Raw genomic sequence first — 27824 nt, 5'->3', positions numbered from 1 at the left:
GTCCATGTATCTCCTCCTCTTGCTGCCCAAACCCCACCCCTCAGCAACTTTATGACAGAGAAATCATCTAGTCTCTCCACCTACTACCTCCACAACTCAACATGGAGATGTTAGTTTATCTGAATATTCTACTACACAGTGAAGCTCTCTATTTGAAAATGTCTATTCAGGGTCTCAAAGTTTTTACCCTAACATTCTCTGCAAAAGGATGGAAGCATTATGTTTAATATTATAATGGTCTATTTCCTCACATGAATTATGCCACTTCTCCTCCTCTTCACCCTATAAAGGAAAAGGATCAAGCCTACAAGCAGATTTAGTTCTAAATATATGGCGTATTGAAAACCCAATAGCAATCTCACCACCACTATCCTAAGATAATGAGAACTCTATTAGAAATAACTATATAAAATTAGTCAAGGGAATGACATTTTCTAATTTTGGTCTGAACTTTTTCTAGAAACATCCCCATGGCAGAGCTCTCCATCCATGTGGAAAAAATGGCAAAGTATAATAATAAGACAAGTACGAAGTATGTAGTATGTGGAATGTGTGATTATGATTCACCTGAAGAGGCTTAGTGTCTTTAGAGTCATCTCTCTCAACTTTGATTCATCCAGTATTAGGCACCGTCCCTAAACTATACACGTATTTGAATGTAAAAGATAAAAACAAGGAGCTAAAATATCTTGGTACTCACCACAGAGTTTGACATATTTTCTTTATTTTCTACTATGAATTGTCACTTACTCGATAACGCTATTCGCTTGGGAGATCTCTCACCCTGGACACACACGAAAAGTTCGCGAAGTTAGGACAGGTAGGCATTTGGAGTAGCACCACTGGGAGTTCAGGTCTTGACTTCATACTTGATGCAAATGTTCAGTCCCTTGCCACCTCGCTCCAAGTCCATCAGTTTGAATGACATTCACTCTCCACACCGAAAGAGAGAAAGTTTACACACCACAGAAATAGGAAAATGAATCCTATTTTTCTTGAACACATGTAAATCTTTCTAACACTGTTTCTAATAGAATGTTTGAATGTGCATTTTATTTCCAATCAAAGAAACATTTGCTAAAAATCATATCTGAAGGTAAGGTTTATTTTTAATTATTATTATTTTATTGGCTGAACACAGACTTACATTTAATTTGCTATCATTATAATTTTAGGGACTTGCCTGGTGGCACAGTGGTTAAGAGTCCACCTGCCAATGAAGGGGACACAGGTTTGAGCCCTGGTCTGGGAAGATTCCACATGCCACGGAACAACTAAGCCTGTGTGCCACAACTACTGAGCCCACGTGCCACAACTACTGAAGTCCACATGCCTAGAGCCCTTGCTGTGCAACAAGAGAAGCCACCACAATGAGAAGCCCTCACACCGCAACGAAGAGTAGCCCTCACTCACCACAACTAGAGAGAAGCCTGCGTGCAGCAATGAAGACCCAATGCTGCCAAAAATAAAAAATTAATTAATTAATTTTAAAAATAATAATTTTAATCTATTTACTTAAGAGTAAATTTTTTATTAATTGAATATATATTGTTTTTCAAAATTTATGAGAATTCCTGTTTTTAAAACCATTTTATCTATTGGACCTCAGTATTTGGAGGGTACCTTCTTTAATACTTTCAGCTATGTTCATTCATGAGATAATTAGGCAGTTCATTTCAAAGCCTTTTATAAGTCAGTGACAGTTACATCATTTTTATGACATTAAAAAAGTCTGCTATATCATGTGTATGTGACAGTAGCACATGAAGTAAGTTACTATGTATCTTGAGGCTACTAAGGGATTGATGTGGTGTTTAGAGACTAGGGCAGGAAAATCTTTCCACAGTCAGTTAATTTACGTTATTATAATTTAAGCCTAATTTGTTTATTATTCCTCTGCTTGAAAGTTTTAAGCAAATTCTGCATAATACTATTATTTATATTTTAATTTGAAATAGACTAGATTATTTACAAAGTAGGCTTCATTTTAGACAAAAAGATTACATTATACATGAAGAAATACAACTACCTACCTAGACTCTAAAATATCAGTAGAAGTCCAGCGACAATTTATTTTTTAAAGAAAAAAGTTTAAAGGGAAAATACATACTTAGCATCAAAACTGAAGTGTATGTTTACAAAATTCCGTCACATTTCTCTCACACCAGACTGGTATGTTACCAAATATACTAGAAACAATCTCCACAAATTTAGGAAACTTTTGTTCTTTGTTCACATTGTGTCCCTTGTAGTAGAACATCTAGTACTTAACTGCCCTCAATTAATATTCATTGAATAATTAAATATATGCAAATTATAAATAAGTTTAATATACAAAAATGGGTTACTTCTTGAGATATCACTATATATCAATATACCTATATGTATATCTAATTTCTAACTCTCTAACTCTATGTCTAATCTCCACACCCATCCCAAATGTGTAAATCATTTGGGATTATCTATGAGTTTCTCCTATAAAACTCTTCCTAATATATTCTACCCCAACCCCCAGCTGGTTTTTGCAATATATACATACCTCATATAACAAGCAGACTTGTTACTTCCAAACTTTTACACTCAGAAAAATGACAGCAGTGGTTTTTTCCTCCTCCCTTTCTCCCATGGAAGGGTCAGTAAAAGACACCGCTGCTGGAGGAGGAGACTGGAAAGGCACAGGTAAGCCAGGGACTCAGTGCTCAGCCTCTCACTGCCATCCTCAGGGGCAGGAGCCAGGGACACTGGCAGTGTCCTGGTTCCTTTAAGGAACCAGGTAATAGTGGACCTGGACAGTCCCAGTAAGCAGAGGGAGACAGACATACAGGTCAGATGTCTGCCCCACCCGCATATTCTCTGCATGATCTGAGCCATTAATATATGTTCGGGGCAGAATGTTGACAGCAATTAATGTAGTGTAAACTTGTAAAGGCTTCCACTATATAAAGCATGTATGTAAATTAAAGTTTTATTTAGGTAAATATTTTACTGTTTGCAATGAAAAGTGTGTATGTTGTTTGAATTTTTTTATAAAAGAGGAAAAAAAAGGATACATTAGAAAAACAGGTCTTTGAGGTTTACCAACAAATACACAGACAATATTAGTATCAAGACTTAGGCAATAACTTGGCAACAAACTAAAGAAAATATGAGAGAAGAAATACACAAAGTGCCCTTAATGCTGGCTTTTACTCATTCTAGCATTATTCCTGAGCCTATAATTATAGCCTTCTTATATAGAGAAATCCATATTTGTTTGACATTCTAAAGCTTACTATTAAAAGCAGTGAGTATATTTTTGGAAATAATCAAATACTATACTAACTTGATCCTCTATTAGACCTTAAACTAGAAAATGCAGCTGAATATGAGAAGCAATTACTTTATTTGGTGTTTTGAAATATTAACCTAAGATAGAAATTGCTATATACAGCATACTTTTATAGCTGGCAGGTATCAGGTATGGTACTTTCAAAAAAATTTTTTTCAAAGATCATTAAAAAATTCTTATGGGAATTCCTTTTTCTTTAACTACAAAATAACTAAATAACCAGTTTAGCATGAGAATGTGGAATTTCTACTGTTTCATCTCCTTAGTTATGTTGTCAGTGTTTTTCTTCCCAGGTATTGACTGAATAAAAGACAGAAGGGAAGTATTTGTATGTAGAGCTGTAGGTAATGGGGTGAAGGATGGATATACAGAGCCATTTCACACAGCCACTTCAGGGTTGTGGCAGTGTAGCCTAAGTAAAGTTTCAATGTGAGACACATGAATATTGGAACAAATGAGTGTAACTACATTTAGAATGTTTTACTATATGTTACTGATGGCTCATAATATTTTCAAAATATTTCCTAATTATAAAATTAGGAATATAATTCCTCTTATTACTCATTGCATTTGTTTTCCCCATATTTGCTTAAAAGAGTCTTCAGCTCTGTTGGGTCAAACATTCCAGTGCCTAATAGTTCCAGTCAGTGTGATTCAAATTTGACCATTTCCATTTTCTCGAGTTGATTTCCAACCAACATGTGTCAATTAAGAAAACTGAGATGATAAATTTTGATTTTTCTGAGCATAGTAATTTCAAACCAACAAGAATAGGACTTACTATTATTGAGTTAGCCTATCAATGAAGACACATACACACCTCAAAGTACTAAAAATAATTTTTCAGTGATTCTCATTTGAAGAGCAAGTAACTTAGGCAAGTGCAAACACTTGCTTCTACAACAAAGATTAGAAGATTCCTTCATTCGTTTAAAAATTTAATCCACTCCATTAATATTTGAAAAAAAAACTAAAGAGTATATAGTTGATGATAAATGTGTATAAGCTAAAGTTCTAAGCCTGAAAATAATCCAATGATTGCATTTTCAAGAAGAGCAGCCCATTTTAGCAGAGTTCTAAAACCTGAGTAATGCTCCCCAAAATTCAATCTCTCAGTATTTAATAAAAAAAATTTTTCTATTACTACTTTATATATACAAATACAAAGCTAAAAATAAAATTATTAGCTTATAGTTGCTATACTTATACAATCAAATAATTTTACAAAGTCAATGCAAACAAAACTACAGAACCAATAAAATCCAAATTAACAATACTATTAATGTCACAGATTATGATATTTTATCTGCAAGTAAAATACTATGTTTGACTACACTCTCTGTCATTACATGGGGAACTTTCAAGTTCAGTGCAAAGTGATGATTCAATCCTCTTGAAACTCTTCTATATTTAAAATGCTATGAGGGACTTCCCTGGTGGTTCAGTGGATAAGACCCCACGCTCCCAATGCAGGGGGCCTGGGTTCCATCCCTGGTCGGGGAACTAGATCCCGCATGCATGCCACAACTAAGATCCCGCATGCTGCAACTAAAGATCCCGTGTGCTGCAACTAAGAGCCGGTGCAACCAAAATAGATAAATAAATAAATATTAAAAAAATAATAAAATAAAATGCTATGAAACTTCTATTGATATAATGAACATTATTTTCATTTGGATTTTGCTTGGTCATGCAACAAATTACTTGGCTCCATTCTTTTACCTTTACTCTGAATAATTAATATTTAAGTAAGTTAAATTTGCATAACGGATTATTTGGAAAAAGTGCATAAGTAGACCTAGAGAAAATGCATATTCTCCCAGTACTCAGATTTAAAACATAATTATATTACTTTTTGCTATGGTCTGAATGCTTGTTCTCCCTCCCCAATTCATATTGTTGAAATCCTAACCCTTAAAGATGATAGTATTTGTAGGTGGGGCCTTTGGGAGGTGCTTAAATCATAAGGGTGGAGTCCTCATTAATGGGATTAATGCCTTATAAAAAAGAGGCTCCTCATGGCCGCTGAGTCTGTGGGTCTGGAGCCTGTGCTCCGCAACGGGAGAGGCCACAATAGTGAGAGGCCCACATACCGCAAAAAAAAAAAAAAAAAAAAAAAGAGGCTCCTGAGAGATCCCTAGTCCTTTCGACCATGTGAGGACACAGGGAGAAATCAGCAGTCTACATCTGGAAGAGGGCTTTCATCAGACACCAAATCTGCCAGCATAGTCATCCCAGACTTCCCAGCCTCCAGAAGTGTGAGAAATAAATGTCTGTTGTTTATAAGCCACCCAGTCTCTGCTTGTTTCTTACAGCAGCCCAAAAGGGTGAAGACACTTTTTTAAGTTTTTTGTGGTAATTAAAACATAAAATATAAACATCCTAATAAAGATCTTTAAGGTCCAGAAGAACATGTCCAGGAAACCCATTCTGAAAAGCACCATACTAAGCCAATCTGTCACCTCAAAAAATGAACAACTGAGCTCTAGCAAGTAAAGTGACCTATTCACAGTCATCTGTTTCTGTCACAGGTTTTTGAAACACCATTAACTATCATTGTCTTCATTCATCAATCTGGGATCTTAGAAACTTAATCTGAAACTTTCATTCCATGAGTTTACATAGATTATGGAGACTAAAGGTAATGGGTTTTAAAATATATCAGCCATAGGGACATTTTTAATTCTTGCTTATTTAACTGCAGTAGGATAAAATTCTATATAGGGTCTTGAGTTAGAAAATGCCTTCAATGCATTTTACTTCCTTAAATGAAATATAGGTTATAAATAATCTCTTGACAAAATACCTATTTCAAACCAATTTAACAGAAGGTTTCTAAATGGGCTTTGTATTAAATGCTGAAGACATAACATAAATGTTCAAATTTTTAACACTGTTTTGTTTGTAATTTTTTACACCTAGACATTTAAAATTCTAACAAAATCATCTAAGTAACAAACTTTAGGTGAAATGGTGGCAAATATTCATGTCTGATTATGTGGGAGTGTATGTGGGTGTGATTATGCGAGTATATGACTCTATGTCAAAAACCAGGACCTGAGCTGCAGTAAACATTTCCAAATTTATTTAGGAAAAAGAAATATAAAAAGAAATCCTGGATGTATTCTGAAAGAAAGAATAATTTAATAGGTTGAAACTAACATTGTTAATGTGGTAACTTAGGTATGTGTAGAAATTTCTGTGAGACAATTTATAACATTTTCTGGATGCCACAATTCTGTTCTTAGGCTAAGCCAGGGGAGTAGGTATTTTTGACTACACCTTGAATAATTTTCCATTTTAAATTTTAGAGTCTAAACTAGACAGAAAACTAGGCATTAGATAAGCAAAATTGGGTGTTCTGTACTCATAAAACATTTTATCTTATTTTTCTCTTCCTCTGGAGGACAAAGACTAAATTATAATTGCTTGAATATCAGAAATGACTGGCAATTGGGAAAACAAAAGAAAAGAAAACAGTCTCAAAGATTTGCCTAAGCATTACCTATGGGGAAAAAAAGAGAATTTGTTTATGGACAAATTATCAAAAAGCAATAAAGTGAAGTGCCTTGCTTCAGTTGAAATTTTCTGATAACTGGTCTCCAGACAAATGAAGGTTACAGAGATATCTATGAAAGTAACCTGTGTAGTCCCTGGGGAAAGAGGAAAGGTTAAAATTGCATTGCAACATCTCTTGCAACTGGCTTGCAGCTGTGCTGTGTGTGGGTAATCTTAAGCATCTGATTTCTGAAAAAATGAAGAAATGGAGAAATTTAATAATTTACCGATATTTACTGAAGATTCAGTCTGCAGTGGTGTAGAATGAAGGGAAATGACAATTGAGACTAGTGCTAAATGACTTTCTGTTGATTCTACAACTTTGAATAATAGATCATCACTCCTATGTCATCTTTGCCACTACCTCCACTCTTCCTTCCTTCTATCGTTGTCTCCTTTATATAAGAGGAGGAGAAATACAGGAACTAGAATTGAGACAAGGTGTTCTTTCCTTATTTTTTATTTACTTATTTATTTTTTTTTGGTATGCGGGCCTCTCACTATTGTGGCCTCTCCCATTGCGGAGCACAGGCTCCGGACGTGCAGGCTCAGTGGCCATGGCTCACGGGCCCAGCCGCTCCGCAGCATGTGGGATCTTCCCGGACCGGGGCATGAACCCATGTCCCCTGCATCGGCAGGCGGACTCTCAACCACTGCGCCACCAGGGAAGCCCTTTCCTTATTTTTAATTCTACAATAAAAGTCCTATTAAACTGTTAGGTTAACAGACTCATTCTTATTTGCAAATGTACACACATGTTCATTAAATTCATTTTAAAATATGTCTTAAGGTAAAGTCATTGTTCCACGTGTTACTGTTATACAAAGTCCCTAGTCTCAGGGAGTTTATATTCTGCTGAGACAGAGGGAATTAATTAATTTTACAATTATAAGAGGAAAATGTATTTTAAAGATCAATATTTAATGAAAAACTATTGCCACTAAACATGATATTATTAAAGCTTTCTCTATAAGATACAGAGAAAATTAATTAAAAGAAAAAAAAAACTACAATAAGCAACAATAACTTATGTTCCCTGTCTTCAAAGTTTATGTCCTCCTACAAAAGAGGACGTTAGTCTTTAATCTTCCTATTTTTTTTTAGATGGGAATGACATCTTCAGAATAAAGTACACAAACTAATGTATGCATCACCAATATAATTCAGTGAAATTACATATGATAATAGTTTATCAAGGTTTTGTTATAAGAAGAACAACAATTTGCAGACAATAAAGGCCCAGCAGAATAAAAGCCTGATTGCAGCGATGAATAATGCACATCGCCTATGGTACTAATTAACCTTGTACTCCAGTAAGATAATATAGAACAATAAGGCTAATTTGAATGTGGTCCAGCACTTTTCCCTATGGCTTGTGGTTATCACCCTTCAGAACACGTAAAATTTTACTTTGTAAAATGAGAAAGATATATCTGTTATTTTTTACATAAAATTAAAAATGAAATTATATTTTAATATCATGAATTTTCCGAAAAGGTAGATGAAACGTATATATAATATAATGTACAAGATATATAGTATGCTAAATAAAAATAAAATGTGCTAAGTAAAAATAAACATACACTGTTTACTTATAGAGTAAATTATACAGAATATTAACAATACATATTAATTTGGCAAAATATTTAGCTAAAATATCAATGTATAATCAAGCCAACTGGACTCAGAAAATGCCTATAATTTATATCTAATCCTTCGATTAGTGTAACCAAGAATTTTCCCCTTCCTCTTAAAATTATAAGATGAATTAAATGGACAAGGTAAAACTAAAACCTGTAATGGGAATATTTTCTTCAAAAATAAACTCCTATGAATTTATTCAAAATATAATACTTTATTTTTTGTGATTAAATCACTGTTGAATGGACAGTCATAGTGATACCTGAGAAGAGATAAATTATCTTCAATCGAAAATGCCAATCTTTAATGTTTTAATCATATTATTTGCTATTATTTAGGTATATTTAAAAATGAAAATAATAACATTTCAAATCCCTGTTTCAAAAAATCTCTTGCGAAAGTTTGATGATAGAGAAAAGATCTTTTTAGATTTTTAGACGGCATGACACAGCTTCCCTACCCCCCTCCAAAAAATGCTCAAAAGTGACAAAGCATATATATACACGAATCTTGTCTCTATTGCATGTTTAAAAGTAGGCAGGAAACAAGAGAAACTGAATGTGAACAGAAACTGAATATCTAGTAGAAAAGGTTTTCTACCTTTTATATAAATATACTTCTGAATGAAAATATTGCTCTCTTAGTTCATAACAGTGTATGTTTATTTTTAGACAGAGTTTGCATATATATAAATGTCATTCTTGATGGAAATCCTTTGTATTTGAACTATTCTCTTTTGTGAGAAAAGTATATTGTTAAGAAGTCTATTTAAATATTTATTTAGCATCCATATAATGATTACATATATGATCTTTTCTCTTTTGAACTGGTTATCTCTTGATGGGAAAAATCAAAGAAAATTTTGGAGAGAGGATAAAATCAATGCTTGTAAAATACAGTGTGCTGGTCTCTCCACTAACAGTGTGGTATAGAAGTTAAAAGCAGAAACTGAAACAAATGGCCTGGGCTTTCATCCAACTCCACTACTTACTGACTGTTACCCTTGTTATGTAAACTCTCTGTGTCTGTTTGTTTTTCTGTAAAACTTAAGAACCATACATGATTCATAGTGTGTATGTGTGCACACGTGTGCACACGTGCATGTACACAAGGACCAAATTATATAACAAATAAGCAGTGTTCAGTAGAGTGTGTGCCACACAGAACTTGCTATGGAAGTGTTGGGAATGTTATCATTATTATTTTAATATCATCATCAACAGGCTTATCACCATCTCTAATAACGGAACAAAAAGGATGGATTTATTGTACAGAAAAATTCCTACACACACTTAACAAATATTTATGTCAGGCTATGTCTTTACATATCACAATAATACCCTTCTATTTCCTTTGGTTCTAAGTTAACAGAACCAAACATCCTCTTTTGGAAAAAAGAGGCAAAAGAAAAAACAAAGCCAAAATAGCTTTCTCTTAAGGAATTAACTTCAGGTTTTCTCGAAGAATAAAGGTATTCAAATGAAGAAAATCAATTTATAACAGAAAAATTTATAATAGAAGGAGAAAAAAAGGAAATTAGGAAAGGATATAAGTAGAATTAATCATAAGTAGAAGCAATCAAAGTAATACAAGAGAAGCAGCTTGTATTAGAAAAAATTAACTAAGAATTGGAGGGAAAAAAACCTGACCTAGTTTTAAATCTTGTTTGAGAGTTGGGCCTCAGAGTTTTTCAAGGTCAAATACCACTTCTGTGAGGAAAAATACATGCCAAGTGCATTTTAATGAACAGTAAGAGCTGAAGTCATCAGTACTTTCTTAAGTTTAAAGAGAATATATTCACTTTAGTAGTAGAGAAGCTGAAATGACAGAATAAAAGACAAATCTTTTTGTCTCCAGGACCAAAGTAAGTAAGATGTTTTCAGAAAGAACAGGGATATGTAAGGATTACTGGAGTCTGCAGTTACATTTAGTTGTGCATCTGACCTTTCTATATAGAAAATATAAAACATTTGTTGTAATTAACAGTTATAAATCAACAAGCTCTAATAAGCATTTAAAAACTATATTATTGACTAGAAACCAATTGAACAAAATAAAGAAAAAGAACATATATTTTTCTATAGAAGCTAGGGACTTATACCCCCTCCTTTTTTGGTCTTATTATGTAAAACTAGTAATATTTATCATACCAAAACTGAAAAAAATCCTTCCAGTATTACTTTTTTTTCACTTGAAATACATTGAAAACTCTGAAAATTATCATCTTTGAAATGATGGAAATAGTGTCTCCCAAATAAAGAGAAAAAAAAAAGAAAGAAGAGAAGAGAGAGAAGGAGTAATGATGGAGAGAGACAGAGAGAGAAAGAGTATCCTTAGGGAATTTCAGTTTGCAGCCATATTTTCCTCAATTCCTGGGTTATTTTCCTGACATAAACAATGAAGAAGTATCACTGTATATTAACAGTATTTGATTGCACATATATTGCTTTAGATCATATGAAACTGCCATCTTTTGTATTTCCAAAGTGGTCATGTACTAGCAATTTCGTATAATTGCACCCAATTTAATAACTTTTTTCCTAATAAAAGTCAAATATTTAAGTTATATAATAATTATACAATCTTGATTTGTCATGATTCTTTCAGCGCTACTGACTACATATATATCTAAACAGAATTAGTTCTTTTTGTACCTTTTCCTATAATTATTATCATATATTGTTCTTTGAATTTGATTTTTTAAAACAAGTAGCAGTTATTATTTTTCTTTACATCAATGCTACGATCGTCTCCGTGCTTGTCCTTTGGCTGTACATTTCTCCCCCATATAACTCTAACAATTGAGTTTATCGATTTTTTAAATTAAAAAATAAAACGTGGTGCCTTCTAGGAATGTAGAATAGTCAGTATGTTTTTCTCTCAAAGTTTATATACATTGAAGTAAAAAAAAACTGTATTAGAAGCTAACTCAGAGTTCTTGGAAATCATACTTAATCTATTTCAGCTCCAATTTCCTCACTTATAAAATAGAAACAACAGTATATCTGTCAGAGTTACATTGTTTCTATATACCTCACACATAGCTGGGTCTAAAAATGCAGGAATATGTACTATTTTTTTCCTAGAACAGTTCTGTTTTACCTATTAGAACATAAGGATATTTGCCTTTATTATCAGGCTGACTGTTTAATTTAGATGACTCAACAGAGAAGTAACAATTATTTTAATTGTACTATTTTATTTATGAAGATCTGTTTGCTCATTTTTTAATTTTTATATTGTATTTCTTTTGTTTTGTATTCCACTTCTTTTCAACTTCCCACGATTAAGAATGACATGAAAATACTTCAAAATGTAAGTCTCCAGTAAGACACCTTGTACCTGAAAGCCATAATATCAGAATTGGTGGGGAGGTGAAGAATCATTTAGTTTCTTTATTGTGGACATGAAAATTCAAAGGCCACACCAGGTCCATGAGGTGCAGAGGCTTTTCCCAAGCTAGAATCTTTACAAAAATCTTCTCACTCACATTGTACAGTACAGTTTCTTTTTTCTTTTTTTTTTTGCTTCCCTACCCCACCCCCAAAAGAAACAAAAGCAACAAAACTTGAATAAAATCACACTTCAATACTCCAAAAGCTAAAACATGAAAAAGAAAAAGGTTTCCTGTACTACTTATGGGAGCAGACAAATAAGGCAAAGTAATTTATGTGCATAAGAATGCAAAAAGCAAAAAAGTCAGAAATGGATTGAGAGTTCTTAACCTACAACCCAATCTCTCTCTCTCTCTCTCTCTCTCTCTCTTGCACAACACGTATATTGAGTTTATTCCAAAGGTTTTTTTCTTCCCCCACTTTGAATATTCACATAGAAAACAGGTAATCAATTCTAGTTTGGTTCCTGATTATAGGGTCTCTATTGACCTGGGTAAGAGCTTCATGTTCTTGCAATTTCCTCTCACTCACACTTTGCTTTGCTCACACAGTCTTGCTTTGCTTTATTTGTTCCATTTCCCTGTCACTACATAATCCTTCTACCTTAAATTTCCTTTCCACATCCTCAGTTTGAGGTCTGAATATGGGGACAATAATCTCTAGGCGACTCTGGTGACTCCTAGGTCCCTCCAGGGTGCCTCTGATATACAGTGTAGCTCTGCTCACATAGATGTTAGATTAGCCCACAAGGGATTTGAGTCAGGTGACAAAATTAAGTGGAGCTCAAGTGCATTTTAATGGAGAACATATAATACAGTGGGAAAACACAGATATGAAACAAACACACCTAGGTTAAAATGTCAGTTTGCCACTTTATAGTTTTAGTTAAAATTAACCTCTCTGAGCTTCAGTTCCCCCTGAAACTATGGCTCACAGGACACTGTCAAGCTTAAAAGGGAGAATGTCAATAAAACATTTAATAGTACCGGCACACAGCAGGTCTTTGCACATGTGTCAACCCTTCTTCTTGCCTCACCATCCCATATAAGATACCCTGACAATTCTGCCATTTGGAATTGTCATTAATTGCCAGTTTTTGTCATTTATCATTTATTGGCCTTATTTCTTGGAATCTCTATTATTTCTAGTATATTATTGCTTTTTACACTGACTTGAAAGTCAAACTATTCCCTTTGGCCAGCTTTTGTATTTTCAAGGAACAAGAATTTTTTCTCCTCAGCTTTCATTCCATTCTCTTCTAACTTCAGATGAAAACAATGTAAGTTCTAAGATCTGATCAGAGGAACACTCTGGCCAGTCTTCCCCTTGATGATGGAGGTTGCCCTTGGTTAAGACTGTCACTTTCATCAGATTTTTCTAAAACTCAGATTTTTTTTGCCTAACTAACTCTGTGCCTCCTCAATGATTAATTTCTTCTTCCTTCAGTCCCTAATCAAAGTTTGTTACAAATGGACTCTCCATTCCTGTAATATACATTCAATTCCTTGCAACATGCCTGGTTGGCCCAGTTTATTTCCCTCTTAAATTGAAATTAAAATTTTCCCACTTACACTCAGAAACCTCCTCAGTCTTTACAGGCCGTGACCTGAGGAGATGACCCGGTGCAGACTGGACTGGACAGAATGCTCCCCCCTCCCAGGGTTCCACATGTCCTAGGAGGATAGGTCGCCATCCCAGGGTGGTGAAAGCAACACAAGCAAACATTAGTTCAAAAAGCAGATACAAACAAACAAGCAAACCTCCAGTACTTTGCCTAGGGTTATTTTTCACTGAAATGGCTTTCAACTTTTAAAGTAACTAGCATGTACTGAGGATTTGCTCTAGGCCAAGTACTAAGCTTCATGAGCCTCCAGTCTTTAAAATCTAACCCAAGTTTCAAAATCATAAACAGTACTTTTACTGTGAGAGACAGTGGAAAAACTTTTTTCCTATGGATTAGTTTCTAACGTTATGTACTGAGATCAATAACATCTCAGTGCCTGCGAATAAAACATGGAAGAAATCAAACTGTAAAAGTAAAGTGCTATACTTGAGTATTATTTTGAGGCAACTACTAACAGATGTTTCCCTCTTGTCCACGGTGGAACAAAAGTTCCTATTTTGGATTTAACTTCATTTTCACCTGAATGAAGAGCAAAGTTCCTCCAAGTTTAAGTGCATTATCTGTTGCTGTTTGTTTGTGTGGGCCTGAAGAGGAAGGCCTGACTTAAGTCAGCTCTATTGTTACTGTGTAAATGCCCTCACCAGCCCCTCTCTCCAACCACTGACTGTGTCCAAAAAAGCTACCGCTGTCACAAAACAAGGGGTCCTCACTGTTGTGACATTTCATTTATCTGGGCAGCAACATGCTTGAAAGGAGACTGCCTCGTCTGAGTCAAGTATGGAAGACAATCAAACCCAGTTAAGCAAACCAGTGTTGACATATTAAATCACGCTTGAACCAAGAAAGTAAAAACAGGCGACACACAAAACCTTCTAAAGAAAGTTTTAAATAAATAAATAATACAGGTCAGTGTAGTTCTAAAAAAAGAAGCTTTTAGCGTTGGAAAATACTGGGACTAGGTGAATACGGGGACATCATTCACAGGAGCCAGTGATTATGTGGCTGTCTGATTGTGAGGTGCAAAACTAGAGTTAGTGTGGTAAAGGGAAGCATAGGAGAATACTGGGAAGCTTTAGGGAAATCACATCATCTTACTTTCCAATCCATAAAATGGAAAATAAAATTTTGATAGTTCCATTCTTTATTTAAGAAATGTCCTAATAGAATCCTTTCCAAGCGCTTTGAATTCATCAGAGGAAAAGCCCTTATGCATATGGAGTAGTGTATTATTAATCTCCTGCACAATCACACAGCAGGAACTTTGGAGTGCTCATTCTCTAAGTCTGATTCCTGCTAACAATTCCATCAAAGAAATGGAGTTATCCATCAGTCAAATTATCATTTTCTCTAATTGTTACATCCCCCAAACTGTGTCTCTTCTTTTTTTTTTTTTATTTAAACTATACCTTAACAGCACTCAAATGAGCAGGATATCTTCAAGCTCAGAAAAGATCAAAGCATATCAACAAATTACTTGAGTTCTTAAGGACGAACCCTACTGGTCAGCCATAAATACAGACACAGTGTTTAAACAACAAAGTATAGAAGATAAGATGTGATCCACATCTATGACCAGAAATAATAAAGGATACAAGAGCCTTTTCATGTAATGATAACCAGTTATGAGATCATGAATAGCTTAGAATTCATAGTTTTATTTTTACAGCTAATTAATAATACACTTTCTAGAAAAAACTATGCGAAGCTAGTGGCTCCATGCCTTCCTGCTTTATAATAATTGGCATGTCCTTCTGGACTAATGTACAAACTAAATTTAAAGGCAATAAATTATACTGTTTAGGCAAACAGCATACTTAACCTTTTTTCCTGTGAGTAGTATAAACTGGATATATAAACAAATCAATTAAATAGATTGATACCTTCAAATTAAGCTAAGCTTCTTATTAGTTGCTTGGATAGTTAGCTTTCTGTGCAACCCTCCAAAGTGGTTAAGCAGATTTTTCAAGGCTTATCCGTATAGGAGGTGTACTACATAAATCTAAACATGTCGAGCAGAAAACATTTGACATATTAATTATAATAGAAATATGGTCCTAAGAAGAATCAGTGCTTTTTATTCAGGATTATCATGGATGCTATATGTGATTACAAACTACAAATCAATTTGTGATTAAGTGTGTTTATATACTGTTCAAAGTACAACAGTAGAATGGAGAATCTGAAGTTAAATATATGATTCTAATGCCAAGTCTAAAATGTGGTGGCTGTGTGATACTGGGCAGGTTAATCTTCTCCCTACTTCCAACATTTGGACCCCAATTTATCAGCTTACTGACGATCATAATATTTGCAACTAATATATTAAATCCTGATTAGCTAAAGTCAAGCCACAGGCTGTGCTAATATTTAAATATGTTATTCCCACCCCCCAAAATTAAAGTTCTCTTTTTTCTGCAGAAAAGGATAATTTTGTTTTAGTTATTTTGTTGTAACAGAGAGCTTATTAAATACATCAAGATTTCCATCTGTATCATATCTCCATTTTTAGTACTATGAAAAAATATGATTATTCTTATTTCAATAAAGAGCATTAACATAGCACCTCTAAACTCCTGTCTTTAGTTTTCCTTATTCAGGATGAAATTATTTATTATAATTACACCAAGTTGGCTAATAACATGAAATTAAATTTTGTGGTATCATTTAGTATCCTTTATGCTAAAATTGTTTTAGACAAAACAGTATGACTACTAGTTTGTGTTTCCAAGTTTCATAAATGTTCCTTTTATACTTCTTTCTCAAAGCCAGGATGTCCTTTTCCCTAAATTAATTTTTTTTAATATTATTTTTTTGAAGAAGTTTGAGAGATTTTGATAAAAGAATGTGGAAAGAATTTAAGGAAATGCAGGAATTTTTTCTCTATGGTCTGTAAATCATTTTAATTCTAATGCTACTTGCAGAAGAAGAAAAGTAAAAGATAACTTTTTCTCTATTCATGTCAATGTTAAAATGTCAATTCTCATTTTAAAAAGTTACTTTACTTGACAAATGTTTCAGTTTAATTTTTTCAGCTATTAACTCTTTAGTAAAATAAAACGTGTTGACTAAAACATAAATGAAATGTACTTTTCAAAAAATGAACTACTTTTTATTTCTGATAAAATGAATACCAATGAATTTTACATTTGGTGGGTGGAGAGTGTTTCAGACAGGGATGTATATATCCTTCACTAATTTTAGCTTCCTGTAGGTCAGCAATAATTTTTCAAAATTAGAAGTTTTATATTTGGGCATTGTATACTTAGGGAACTATAGACTTAAGTTTAGCATTTACTAGTTCACCCAAGTCTTCTGGTTCCAACAACATGAAGGTCTAAGAAAACCTGGAAACGCTCCAGGTACAAGTACCTAGAAATTAAATTAAATAGAACAAAGCTTGGGGCTGATAAAGTTAATTCATATACTGGGACCCACAAAATTGAGGTCACCCCAGTGGCCTAGCACATGTCACAAATCTAAACCTAAATCAGCCTGCACTTAAGAGAAACCTAACATACACCAATCAGTATCCTCCAACTCAGCTTTAGTTAGCCCACCTTACCCTAGAAAGTAGGACCTGCTAGCCTTGTAAGTAAATCCGGACCTCCTAGCCAATCATTCCTTGGTTCTGCATTGCCTCTTCTAAAGCTCTAAAAACCTCACTCTTGCCCAAAATCCCCTGGGAAGGGTGTCCCACTGCTGGTGAGGCACTGTACTCCCCCAGTCCATGGATTATTTTGAATAAAGGATATCAAACTTGTTACTAAATTGTTTTAGTTTTGTCATTTAACAGGGCTCATTTTACTGTTTTGTTTTAATGCAGGGAAATTTTAAGATGGCAATACATTTTATAAATATGGGGATGGAAACCCACAGGGGGCAGAAAAAAAGAGGGAACCAAAGCATGGAGTGCTGCCTTTTAGAGCTGATCCTATCCTGCTTCTCTGCAGGACAGGAGGGCTGAGAATGGGTGTGGGAAATGGGAAGACTTGGATTTTAATGTCCCAGAGTCCAGGAGAAAAAGCCATAGCCTTGTGGCAAGCGGGGAGCCCTTCAGAGAGTCTGAAACCTTGAAAAACTGGCTGCACCCTCAAGAAGGCACTGGTTAATAGGAGGACGAGGAGAGGAGAATTTGTAGAGTCAGAATAAGACAAAATATTAATATGCTTATCATTTCTGTGTTGTTTATACAGTTTCTTTGTATTTGGGTATAAAGCAGAAGGTTGGCAGACTACAACCTATGGGCCAAATCCTGCCTGTCACCTGTTTATGTAAATAAAGTTTTATTGGAATACAAAAAAAAAAAAATAGAAGGCACTGGGTAAAACGCTGCCCATGTATACAAGGAGTGCCAAAGAGTCTTGTGGGAGGTGGGACCTCTTCATGGAGGGAAGAAATCAGTCTTCAAGAATCAAAATTTGTGGCCTTCCCTGGATGAGGTTTTGGGGTATAAATTTACATAAGACACTAAAAGCCACCAAACCTTAATCCTAACTATCATAAAACTCCTTAATCTGGACTACACGTTACAGTCACCTAGGGAGCTTTAAAAAAAAATACTGACGCTCTGGCCAGCACCACACAATGGAATCAGAATCTCTCATAGGTGTGTCCAGCAACAATATGGTTTTAAATTATTAAAATTACTGTGTTGCACTATAAAAATGTTGAGAAGAGAAGAATTAGATAAAAACTGGTCCCAATAATACTTCATCAGTAGGAGGAAAGCTTAAATCATGTGAAGAACTCCTACAAGCCAATAAAAAAAGACAAGCACTCCAAAAATGTAATTCATAAATTGGAGTGATTAGGACATGGCTGCCATTTGTACTTTTTTCTCTACCTTGTTGTGGTTTGATTTTTCCCCTAATTTGCCAATATTGTTTACTTATGATAATAGTAGAATGAATTGATAGTAAGTATGAGATTCCAAAGTCAAGAAGCAATTAGCAGAAATAAAAAAGGAAAGAATTTCATTAGGCCTAATACAATCAAAAGTTATATAATTACCATCTATATCAAAATAAGAAACATCTGGAGGGAAAGATAAATACATAATTAATGCGTAATAGTCATGAAACAACATAAAGAGTGCAATATTTTGATATTTATTCAAAGGGATTAAGATAAATACATTTCTTGCCCTTATGTAGTTACATGGCCCTAAAATTTATCTGTATTTCAGTTCCCTAATCTTTAAAATAAAGAAAAAAGGAGGATTCACTCCAAGAGTCCTTTATATTAGTGCTTCTCAAACATAGATGCACATAAAAAACACCAAGGGATCTAGCTAAAATGTAGATTCAGATTCAGTTTTTCTATGATGGGGCTTAAGATTCTGTAGTTCAAAAGTTCTCAGGTCATGCTGAAGTGGCTAGTCCATGCCCCGCTCCTGAAGTAGGCATACTTTATATGCCTTTACAGGCTATCTCTGCAGGTGCATGTTGTATTATTTAACATTTCACATATGAGGAAAGTTGGGCTCAATCTGATTTTGTTTGTCCACAGTCACACAGCTACCAAAAGGAAAAGTGAGATTTGAATGGAGACCTGCATCACCTTAAAGCCCACAGCTCTCTTTACTGCGTACAAAATCTGGTGGTGATTTCAGGTCGATTTTGAGGTTTTAAGTCTACTTAATGATTTTATGCCATTGGTGGCTACTTTGTTTCATATCATTTGCATTCTTTTTTTAACTTTTTGCTCTTAAGAATCTGGGAATAGACACTGAGATGTTTGCTGAATCACACTCAGTGAATTTTCAAAATTAAATTTTCCTGTACACACAACTTTTCCCATGAGAGCTATACTGATTTATGTTATCAGACTTTGTAAAAATCCTTCTGCTGCTACCTGAACAAAAAAAAGCAAACAATAAAACAGAAGGAGTACGTTGTGGTTTCCCAGTACATTTAAGTATCATGGATTTTAAATCACTTCTGAATATATCAATTCAGATATATGATGATATATAATAGCTTTTATCTTTATCATTAAACTTTTTTTCAGAGAATTATCTTTCTATATTAATTTATTTCTATATTTCTTTGTTAATTTATATATTTCTATATTAATTTGTTATAATAAAAGTAGCATATCCAATGCATATTCTTTTAATAAATGTTTTTTATCAGGAGATGTTTTGTAAAATATGAGACACTTGAACATAAATATAATCACTAATTCTCCATCCACGTGATCATAATGGAGCTCAAGATCAGAAATGCTAAAATTCCTTTGCACGGTAACAATACGGAATGTGCCACCATCATAATAAGACATTCTAGAGACTGACCCAAAGTAAAATGTACAAAGTAGCTATTACTATTACTGTAAATATGAGGCATAGTATTTATTTGTTACATTTATTCTAAACATGGCATAGGAAAGGGAGACTCACGACTTTGCCTAATGTACCTCCTTTTATGAGTGAGAAAGTAGGAGTGCAAAATCAAGATCAAAAGCTTGTCTACGAGGGATTATGGAGTGTTTGCTTCTGCTTCTTCTATTTCTTTTCCTTTATTGCCAAATCTCTCTCTCTCTCTCTTTTTTTTTTTACTGTGCCCATATCCAGAAGATTCACTGGACCAATGAAACATTAAGTTCTTAAAAAAGAAAAGGCTTTCATTCTTTCAACTGGTATAATAACTTACAAGCTACCATCCACCACACCAATACTACTCATAAATAAACTGAGTTGTTTCATATTTGATATATATATATTTGACCCTAGGTATTATTAGGAATTCTCTATCCTTAAGACAGTATAATATGTATATGAATAGCCTCTTTTAGCAGGTAATTTCAGGGAGTAGCAGCTCTTTTATTTCTCAGATTTTAATATGCAAATACATTTTAATATAATTTTAGAGGGAAAAGAGATATATACAAAATTGATTAATATACTATGATAAATCTCTGCACTGAAAGCTTCCATCTGCTTGTTAAGCTGTTTCCCATAGTCTTTGTGGCTTCTTTTTTCACATCTGTGTTAAACATCACCTTTTCAGAGAAACATTTTCTTACTACCCATTTTTTTGCACACTCACACTGCCAGTAACAATGCTCATAAACCATAACTGTAGATGTGAGTGCATATGTATGTTTGTGAGCTATCTGTCTGCATTACTAGGATACAGGAATTGTATAGATAGACTACAGTGCCTAGTACAATAACTTAAAGGATGAGCGATCAATAATTTAAAGAATGAGTGATGATATCTAAGGAGAGAGCAAATCTCCTTTATAAAGTAGGTTCCAATATATTTACATAGTTTTGATCACCCAATAAATAAAAATGTAGGATTATCCTTTGATAAATGATTCTACTCGAGAATATATTCTCTAGTTTAAACAAATTAGAGAATTTTCTAAGCTGAAGCTACCCTGTATTTTCCAATGGACAGACACATATTCCTGTATATAATTTTATTTTTAATAAAATATCTAAGACATAGCTAACGTTTATTGAATAAGTACTGTTTTCTAGGCATTATTCTAAATAACTTTCATATAATATCTCCTAGAATTGCTATGAGGTGGTTAGAGACGAGGAAAACAAGGAATAAAGAGATTCAACAACTTGGCCAGGGATACAGAGCTGATAAATGGCAGAGGTAGGATTTGAATCCAGGCATTCTGGCTCAGAATCTGCATGCTTAAAACACTAGGGTACGTTGCGTCTCATCAGCAGCATATTTACTGATATACTATATCACTTTATCCAAGTTAAATCAGTCACATTTCAAAATGAATACGCAGGGCTTCCCTGGTGGCGCAGTGGTTGGGAGTCCGCCTGCCGATGCAGGGGACACGGGTTCGTGCCCCGGTCCGGGAGGATCCCGCGTGTCGCGGAGCAGCTGGGCCCGTGGGCTGTGGCCGCTGGGCCTGTGCGTCCGGGGCCTGTGCTCCGTGACGGGAGAGGCCACAGCAGTGAGAGACCCGCGTACCGCAAAAAAAAAAAAAAAAATGAATACGCATTTTAAGAAATGTACACTTCTTTCGTTCTGCAGAAAAATGTTCACTTTTGCAAAGGTAACCAGTCTATAAACATATTTAGCTTTAGCAGCACATCTGCTCACGTAGGCAGATGGAGTATATTTCAATCAGTGGTTCTCAGCTAAGAGAGATTTTTGCCTCCAGGGGTCATTGGTAATATATGGAGGCATTTTTGACTATGAAAATCAGGAGTGGAGTATTAGAGGCCAAGGAAGCTGCTAAATATCCTACGGTGAACAGGACCACCCCTCCCCCCAAACAACTAGTTATCTGGCCCAAATATCAATAGTATCAGTGTTGAAAAACTCTGATTTAGAAAAAAAAAGAAAAGCAAAAACAAAAATATGCAGAGTATGCTCTAACATTTTAATAGAACTAATCTAAAATTATTCAAGGGAGGAGTTAAAAAGAAAAGAATTTTATTACTCTCATGTGTAATACCTGCAAATAGATGAAATGACTTAACTACTTGATTGTCTTAGTGGTGGTTCACAGCAGTAGGTCACACACACACACATATACTCACACACCATTGACACTCTACTTTCATAATTGCCATCTTTTGTTAAAATTTTTAAATTAAAATTAGTTTCCTTCTGTTGCATAAAATAGCATACCAAATAGGACCAAAAGTTCAACCCCTTTGAAGTTTTTTGGTAATGTGTCTAATTAAAAATAACTAGGCTCTCCAATGCATAATTATATGAACACCTAATACCCTAAATTTCCAGCCAATTTTGTTTCAAACATAAATATGCACCAGAAGTTTGAATGATCGACATACTACTCCCTGCAGTATCTGTACTGTTTCTGAATCAAGGCTCTTTCTTGAGCTCAGTATTTTCACTACATTTCCTTGCTGTGCAATCATCTCCCAGTTGGACAATTAATGTGCTTTTTCTCCGCAACGCTTGGCATGTGACACCCCCCCTTACCCTGTATTTGAGCATGCACCATATACCTTCTTCACTCTGACTGGTTTTGGCAGTGACCCACAATCTAAATCTCTTTCCTCCATTTGATATAAGTGAAACTATAATTATCTAGGGGTAATTTCAAATTACTACTTCATTCCGCTAGCAACTGATGAAGATTAGTGGTCTTGCCTTGCATCTGAGTAAGTCGGCAACATAATCACAAGAGAACTCAGCAGGCAACATTTGATTCATGTGAACTCAATTACTTCTGTCAAACACATTCACTTCAATAAAAAGCAGAAACTTCCAAAATGGGTTTCTGCTAACAATTTTGTGCTCAAAAAAATTTCATTTGACTCTTAAGGGAAAAAATAGTGTGAATTTCATCAGAAATAATAATAAATAACAAATATGGAAACATACTTGAATAAATGGATTTAATACATTATTAGTTCCTGAAAATAAAGAACATTTCAAGGAAATAAATTTGTATACTTAAGGCAGCTTATTATAGAAAATTCAGGCATATAAGTAAGCTTTAGAAAAATGAATTCACTCTACGTTTTAACGTAATACAATAGAAACCAGAGTACTTGCTTACCTTGTTAAAATCAGATTATTATGGAAAAGGTAGTCAAGTTCTCCTAAAGGAAGTTAAATATGAACTGCTAAATGGACAAGGACTCCTGAATCACTTCTTGGTTGTCTTCTGGGTTGAAGCCGCCATATGTTAATAAGCTGCCTAGCATTCTGATTCCTTAAGGTTTAGTTGCTAAAAGCCTCTCGGTCAAGTCTATCATGCCCTGCACGCATGTCAGGTCACATGAACATGATCCAACAGCAACTACCTGGTCACTTCCTAGTACAGATTCAGTAAATCTTAACATATGACAATCATTACAACAGGTTTACTCAAACTTCACCTTCTTATTACAGCCTTAATTAAATCCCAACATATTTTGATTATAAAAGAAACTGAGTTATTAAATGTAAATATGTAATAAGGCTATATTATAAACACTTTTCAGCATGTGATGTTTTGAGGTCTACAAAAATCACTAAGACGACCTCTATGATAGTTAATATATCATATGCCAATCATATATGATTTAATACCTGAAACTTGAAAATTTGGCCTGAGAATCTTAGGACTAAGTAAAGATTAATTTAAAAGACATATTTGTCAATTTTTATGACCAAGGATGTTTTCTAAAGATAAGTACAAAGGTAAGATAAACACAATTATTTATTTAAAATAAATAATTTTAAAACATAGTATTCTTTTATGACTTTGCTCATCCTATTTCCTCTTTTGAATTCATTTTCCTTACCTCTTGCCTTTTGATTTCCTTCTCACTTCTTAAGATTACATACACCACTGCTGTAATCAAGGAGTATGTAGTCTAATGGGGGTGGGGAGTGAATCATTAATCAAATAATAAGTTAACAAATATGTGCAAAATCATAACTCTAAATGGTTTTATGAAGGAAAATATGTGAGTAAATAACAGAGGGGGATGACCTAGTCTTCAAGGATCAGGGCCAGCTTCCTTGAACAAGGAGTGTTGGAGCACAGATCTAAAGGATTAGTATGAGTTGATCAGGCATAAGGGAGGTAAAAGAATTTTTCAGGGGAAGGGAACAGAATCATAGAAGAACAAGTAATGAAAGTGAGCCTTTGAGAAACTAAAAGCGAGCCAGTGTGGCTAGTGCATAGTTTAAGATGTGTCTAGAGAGCTAACAGGCGCAAAGTCATGCAGGATCTTAGGCTACTTTAAAAACTTTATTTTAAAGGAAACCATTGAAGAGTCTAAAGTAAGTGTGTTGGGACTAGGCAGGGACTGAGGAGGATGGGTGTATGCAACTACCAGATTTGCATTTTTGTAGAGATGATACACTCACATGGCTCAAAAACCAAAACTACATAAAAAGTCATTCATTATATTTAAAAATAAAGTTCCAACAAGATATGCTTATAGATTGGAGGAAAAAGGAAACAGAGAGAAGTGGGTGATTTTATGAGATAATTGCGTGGTAGTTTCTATAAATACTTTGGGATGGATTGAAAGTGGGAGGTGGGTAAGAAGGAGATGTCAAGAATGATTCCTAGATTTCTGGCCTATCAAGGATAGCTCCAAAACATCAACGTCCCTACTTAAAGGTTTGGGGACAGTACATTAAAACCATAGAATGAGTTAGAGTTATGGAGGAATTGTATATGATATGCACACTTACACACATACATACATTTACATTTGCATGTACATATAATATATAGGTTTAAATGCATATATTTATTTATGTGGGACTATCTGTGATGCCTTAATTCTCCAAAACAAACCTTCAACATTTATTTATTCATTCAATAAGATATGTTATTTATAGAATAAACATTTGAAATTCCTCCTAGAGCGGCCACATATCATTTGTACATGGGAAAACCAAGAGGCACTATTCATATAGACTGCACTGTGTAGAACAACTTCTGGTGCTGTGTCTACAGCCTTCATGACCCACAGCCTTTGTTCCTCCTACCAGAGTAGGGTAATAAACACATTTATTGACGTTTCCTCCAAGGTAGCCTCTCCGGTTCATCCCTCTTTCTCTCAGGTCTCTACTCCTCAATTAGTAAGAGTACGAGAATAGGAAGTTGCAGTAAATGCATGCACTAAAAAACATCCTGTCAGAACACTACTTCCCCAAGATGTTTTCATGATAAGCACCTGCAGAATATTTTAAGCCCAGCAACAATCAAAAATTATCCTCTAAATGCAGAGGTCCTTTATACTCTGTGTGGATATGGACGAAGACAAAAGTCACTGTGTTTGAACTAAAGCTACCATATTATCATTCGCTAAAAGGATATAAACAAATAACCAAATCAAGCATGCTGCTTTATAATAATAGTAAACAAATTATTAGAAATAATAAGATTCATATTGTAAATATTTTAGGGAAAAGAATACAGTGTATTCAATGGATTATATTTAACTCCCACTTCTGATTCTACAATTACATATAGCTTCACCTTATACCAAGAAGGCTGCTCAAAAGAAAAGTTAAGGTAATGTTAGTTTGAACTTTCCTTTAAATCCAAACCTAAATAAAAGCTGATTCATTTCCTTGACAAACTTAAAAGCATATCTGAAACATAATTTTGATTTAATAAAACTTTACATATAAAGGAATAGAGAGTTGTAGATTACGTGGAGAAATAATGCACTTGATTGTAGATGGTATACAAATATGAGGTGATGCTGAAAAAGGAAGTTTAAATATGGTGCAATGTGTTTCTAGAGAGAAATAATTAAGCAAAGTCAGTATGATTTACAGGAAATTTCCTAGTTTTGTTTCCCTGGATCTACGGTCAATCTACAGTCAGGCCTGAACAAACTTGAGCAAGTTTGATCCACATTATATACTGGATTTAGAAAAAAAAAAAATGCACCTGAAGCTACCAGTGGGATTAGGGGACTTCTCAGCATTTGGTTTTCTCCTCAGTTAATACACATTAACTCTCATTACCTATTTGGCATGTACACATCATGGTGAAAACAAGTTCAGGTTCATAAGGATGGATTTTTCCTCTTTTAAGGAAAACGTGTTTTCTTCTTCATAAGCTGTTCTTCACTTTGCATAAAGTACTATCCTGTTCCAAAAAGCTATTGATAAAGATCCAAGTTTAAAAGGGCAACTCACCACACTGTGGGCAAAATGAGGGTATTTTCAGATGAAGAAGGAGGCATGCATGATCAAGTTTCAATTTAAAAGAAAAATTAAAACAAAAAAATTTCCAAGTGCAAATTGCTTTGAAATGACCTTTCTGTATTGGCTCTATCTCCAAACAGTTATTTGCTTGGCTTCTACTTAGTAGGCATTTAAAATTGACCTGGAAATTCTTAAAAGCAAGCATGTAATAGCCATTATATGTAAACAACACAGTAAACTAAGTCCTGTCACCTTACACATATTTTCCAATGAAGTTCATGTGGCTGAACTTATATCTGAAGAAATTTTAAAAGGCAGTTAAAAGCATGCCAAAACAAGTCTCATCGAAGGTTTACATTTGAATTTCATATAACGAGTAAAGAGTACTATTTTCTCTTCATGGAGATAAAGTAGCAATAAAGTAGCAGACACTAATCATACAAAGAAAGTTATATACCAAGAAATAATCCCTTGATCTGAGCTGTCCAAAAATAAAACTTCTGAAAACAAAATGCATATGAAATATTACACTGCAAGTAAGACATTCTGATAATTATGTATATCCAATAAAATATTACATTAAATCTTTCATCATTGCCAGAAGTTTTAAGATTCTGAGAAGAAAGAAATCAAACTTGAAGAGAAATAATCTCCATAAATTAGCAAAGTAAAAGGTCGTTTGCTCATAATCACTGGAAGAAATACATATACATGATCCAACTGAAGCAGACAACCCCTGCAGATCCAAAGATAAACTCTTACCTTGACAGGTGCCGTTTTTCTCTTCATATCCGGCCTTGCACATGCATTTCCCAATGGGCACCAGCCACTCCCCTTCAGCGCTGCAGTGCATTTTGGGTGGTTCATCTGTCACAGAATGGTTGACACAGGAGCCCGACACTTCAAGCAACTGTGAAGAATCAGCTCCAGTGATTGTGTCAGGGAAGACAGCCAAGTGTCGTACCATAGAAGGGCATTTTTTATAGTACACACGAACGGAAACGAGAGCAATGCAAGCACCCACATCTTGAAAAGCGAGATAAAATCCCTTTTTGCTTAGAGGTCCTACATCTCTGACCTCTGTATTCAGTTTCATGACACGGTCACCAAGATCAAGTTCTGTAAAGCTTTCATCGGCAGCAATGGTATCAATTTTTATGTACTGGTTTTCCTTGATGTTTCTCCCATTCTCATCTGACTCAAAGTAATACATGTTAAAAGTTTCCTTACAGGTCCCCAGCCCTCCAGGAAGACTGTTGCAGTCCCGCAGAGTAAACTTGAGTTCTATGAAGATTCTGGAAGCACCTTCGTTGGAGATCCAACTGGTCAAAAGCCAGTTATTTTGATTCTGTTCCATAACTTTGCATACTTGGTATGTGTGGATAGGGGCATAATTTTCATCAACTTCACCAATCTCTTCCCACTGTGTAATATAATAGAAGGACAAAAAAATTAAAAGACAATTAGAAAATAACCAGCAAAAATAGTCAAAGAAAACTAATTCAGGTGTAAAATTTCTGCTTCCTCAATATACAGTATTGAGAGAAGGAGCTATACCATGAAAATTTTTAAAAATTATTTCCCTTTTTTAATTAAGTAAAGTATTAGTCATTGTCTCCAATGTAACTCAAGCATGAAGATATGTAAATGATATT

The 27824-nt window shown here is 34.5% G+C and overlaps 1 protein-coding gene across 1 annotated transcript in view; it reads right to left on the bottom strand.

Moving 5' to 3' along the window:
• The window catches only part of EPHA5 (EPH receptor A5), a 318271-nt gene that overhangs the window by 230394 nt on the left and 60053 nt on the right, over positions 1–27824 (bottom strand). Inside the window, exon 3 of the mRNA XM_060012452.1 lies at positions 26932–27592. Coding sequence (XP_059868435.1) covers positions 26932–27592 — 661 coding nt within the window. The remainder of the gene's footprint in view (positions 1–26931; positions 27593–27824) is intronic.

This window comes from Delphinus delphis, chromosome 5 (genome assembly GCF_949987515.2).
Source record: "Delphinus delphis chromosome 5, mDelDel1.2, whole genome shotgun sequence".
In the NCBI taxonomy this organism is placed as follows: Eukaryota; Metazoa; Chordata; class Mammalia; order Artiodactyla; family Delphinidae; genus Delphinus; species Delphinus delphis.
This window is presented reverse-complemented; position numbering and strand designations above follow the sequence as displayed.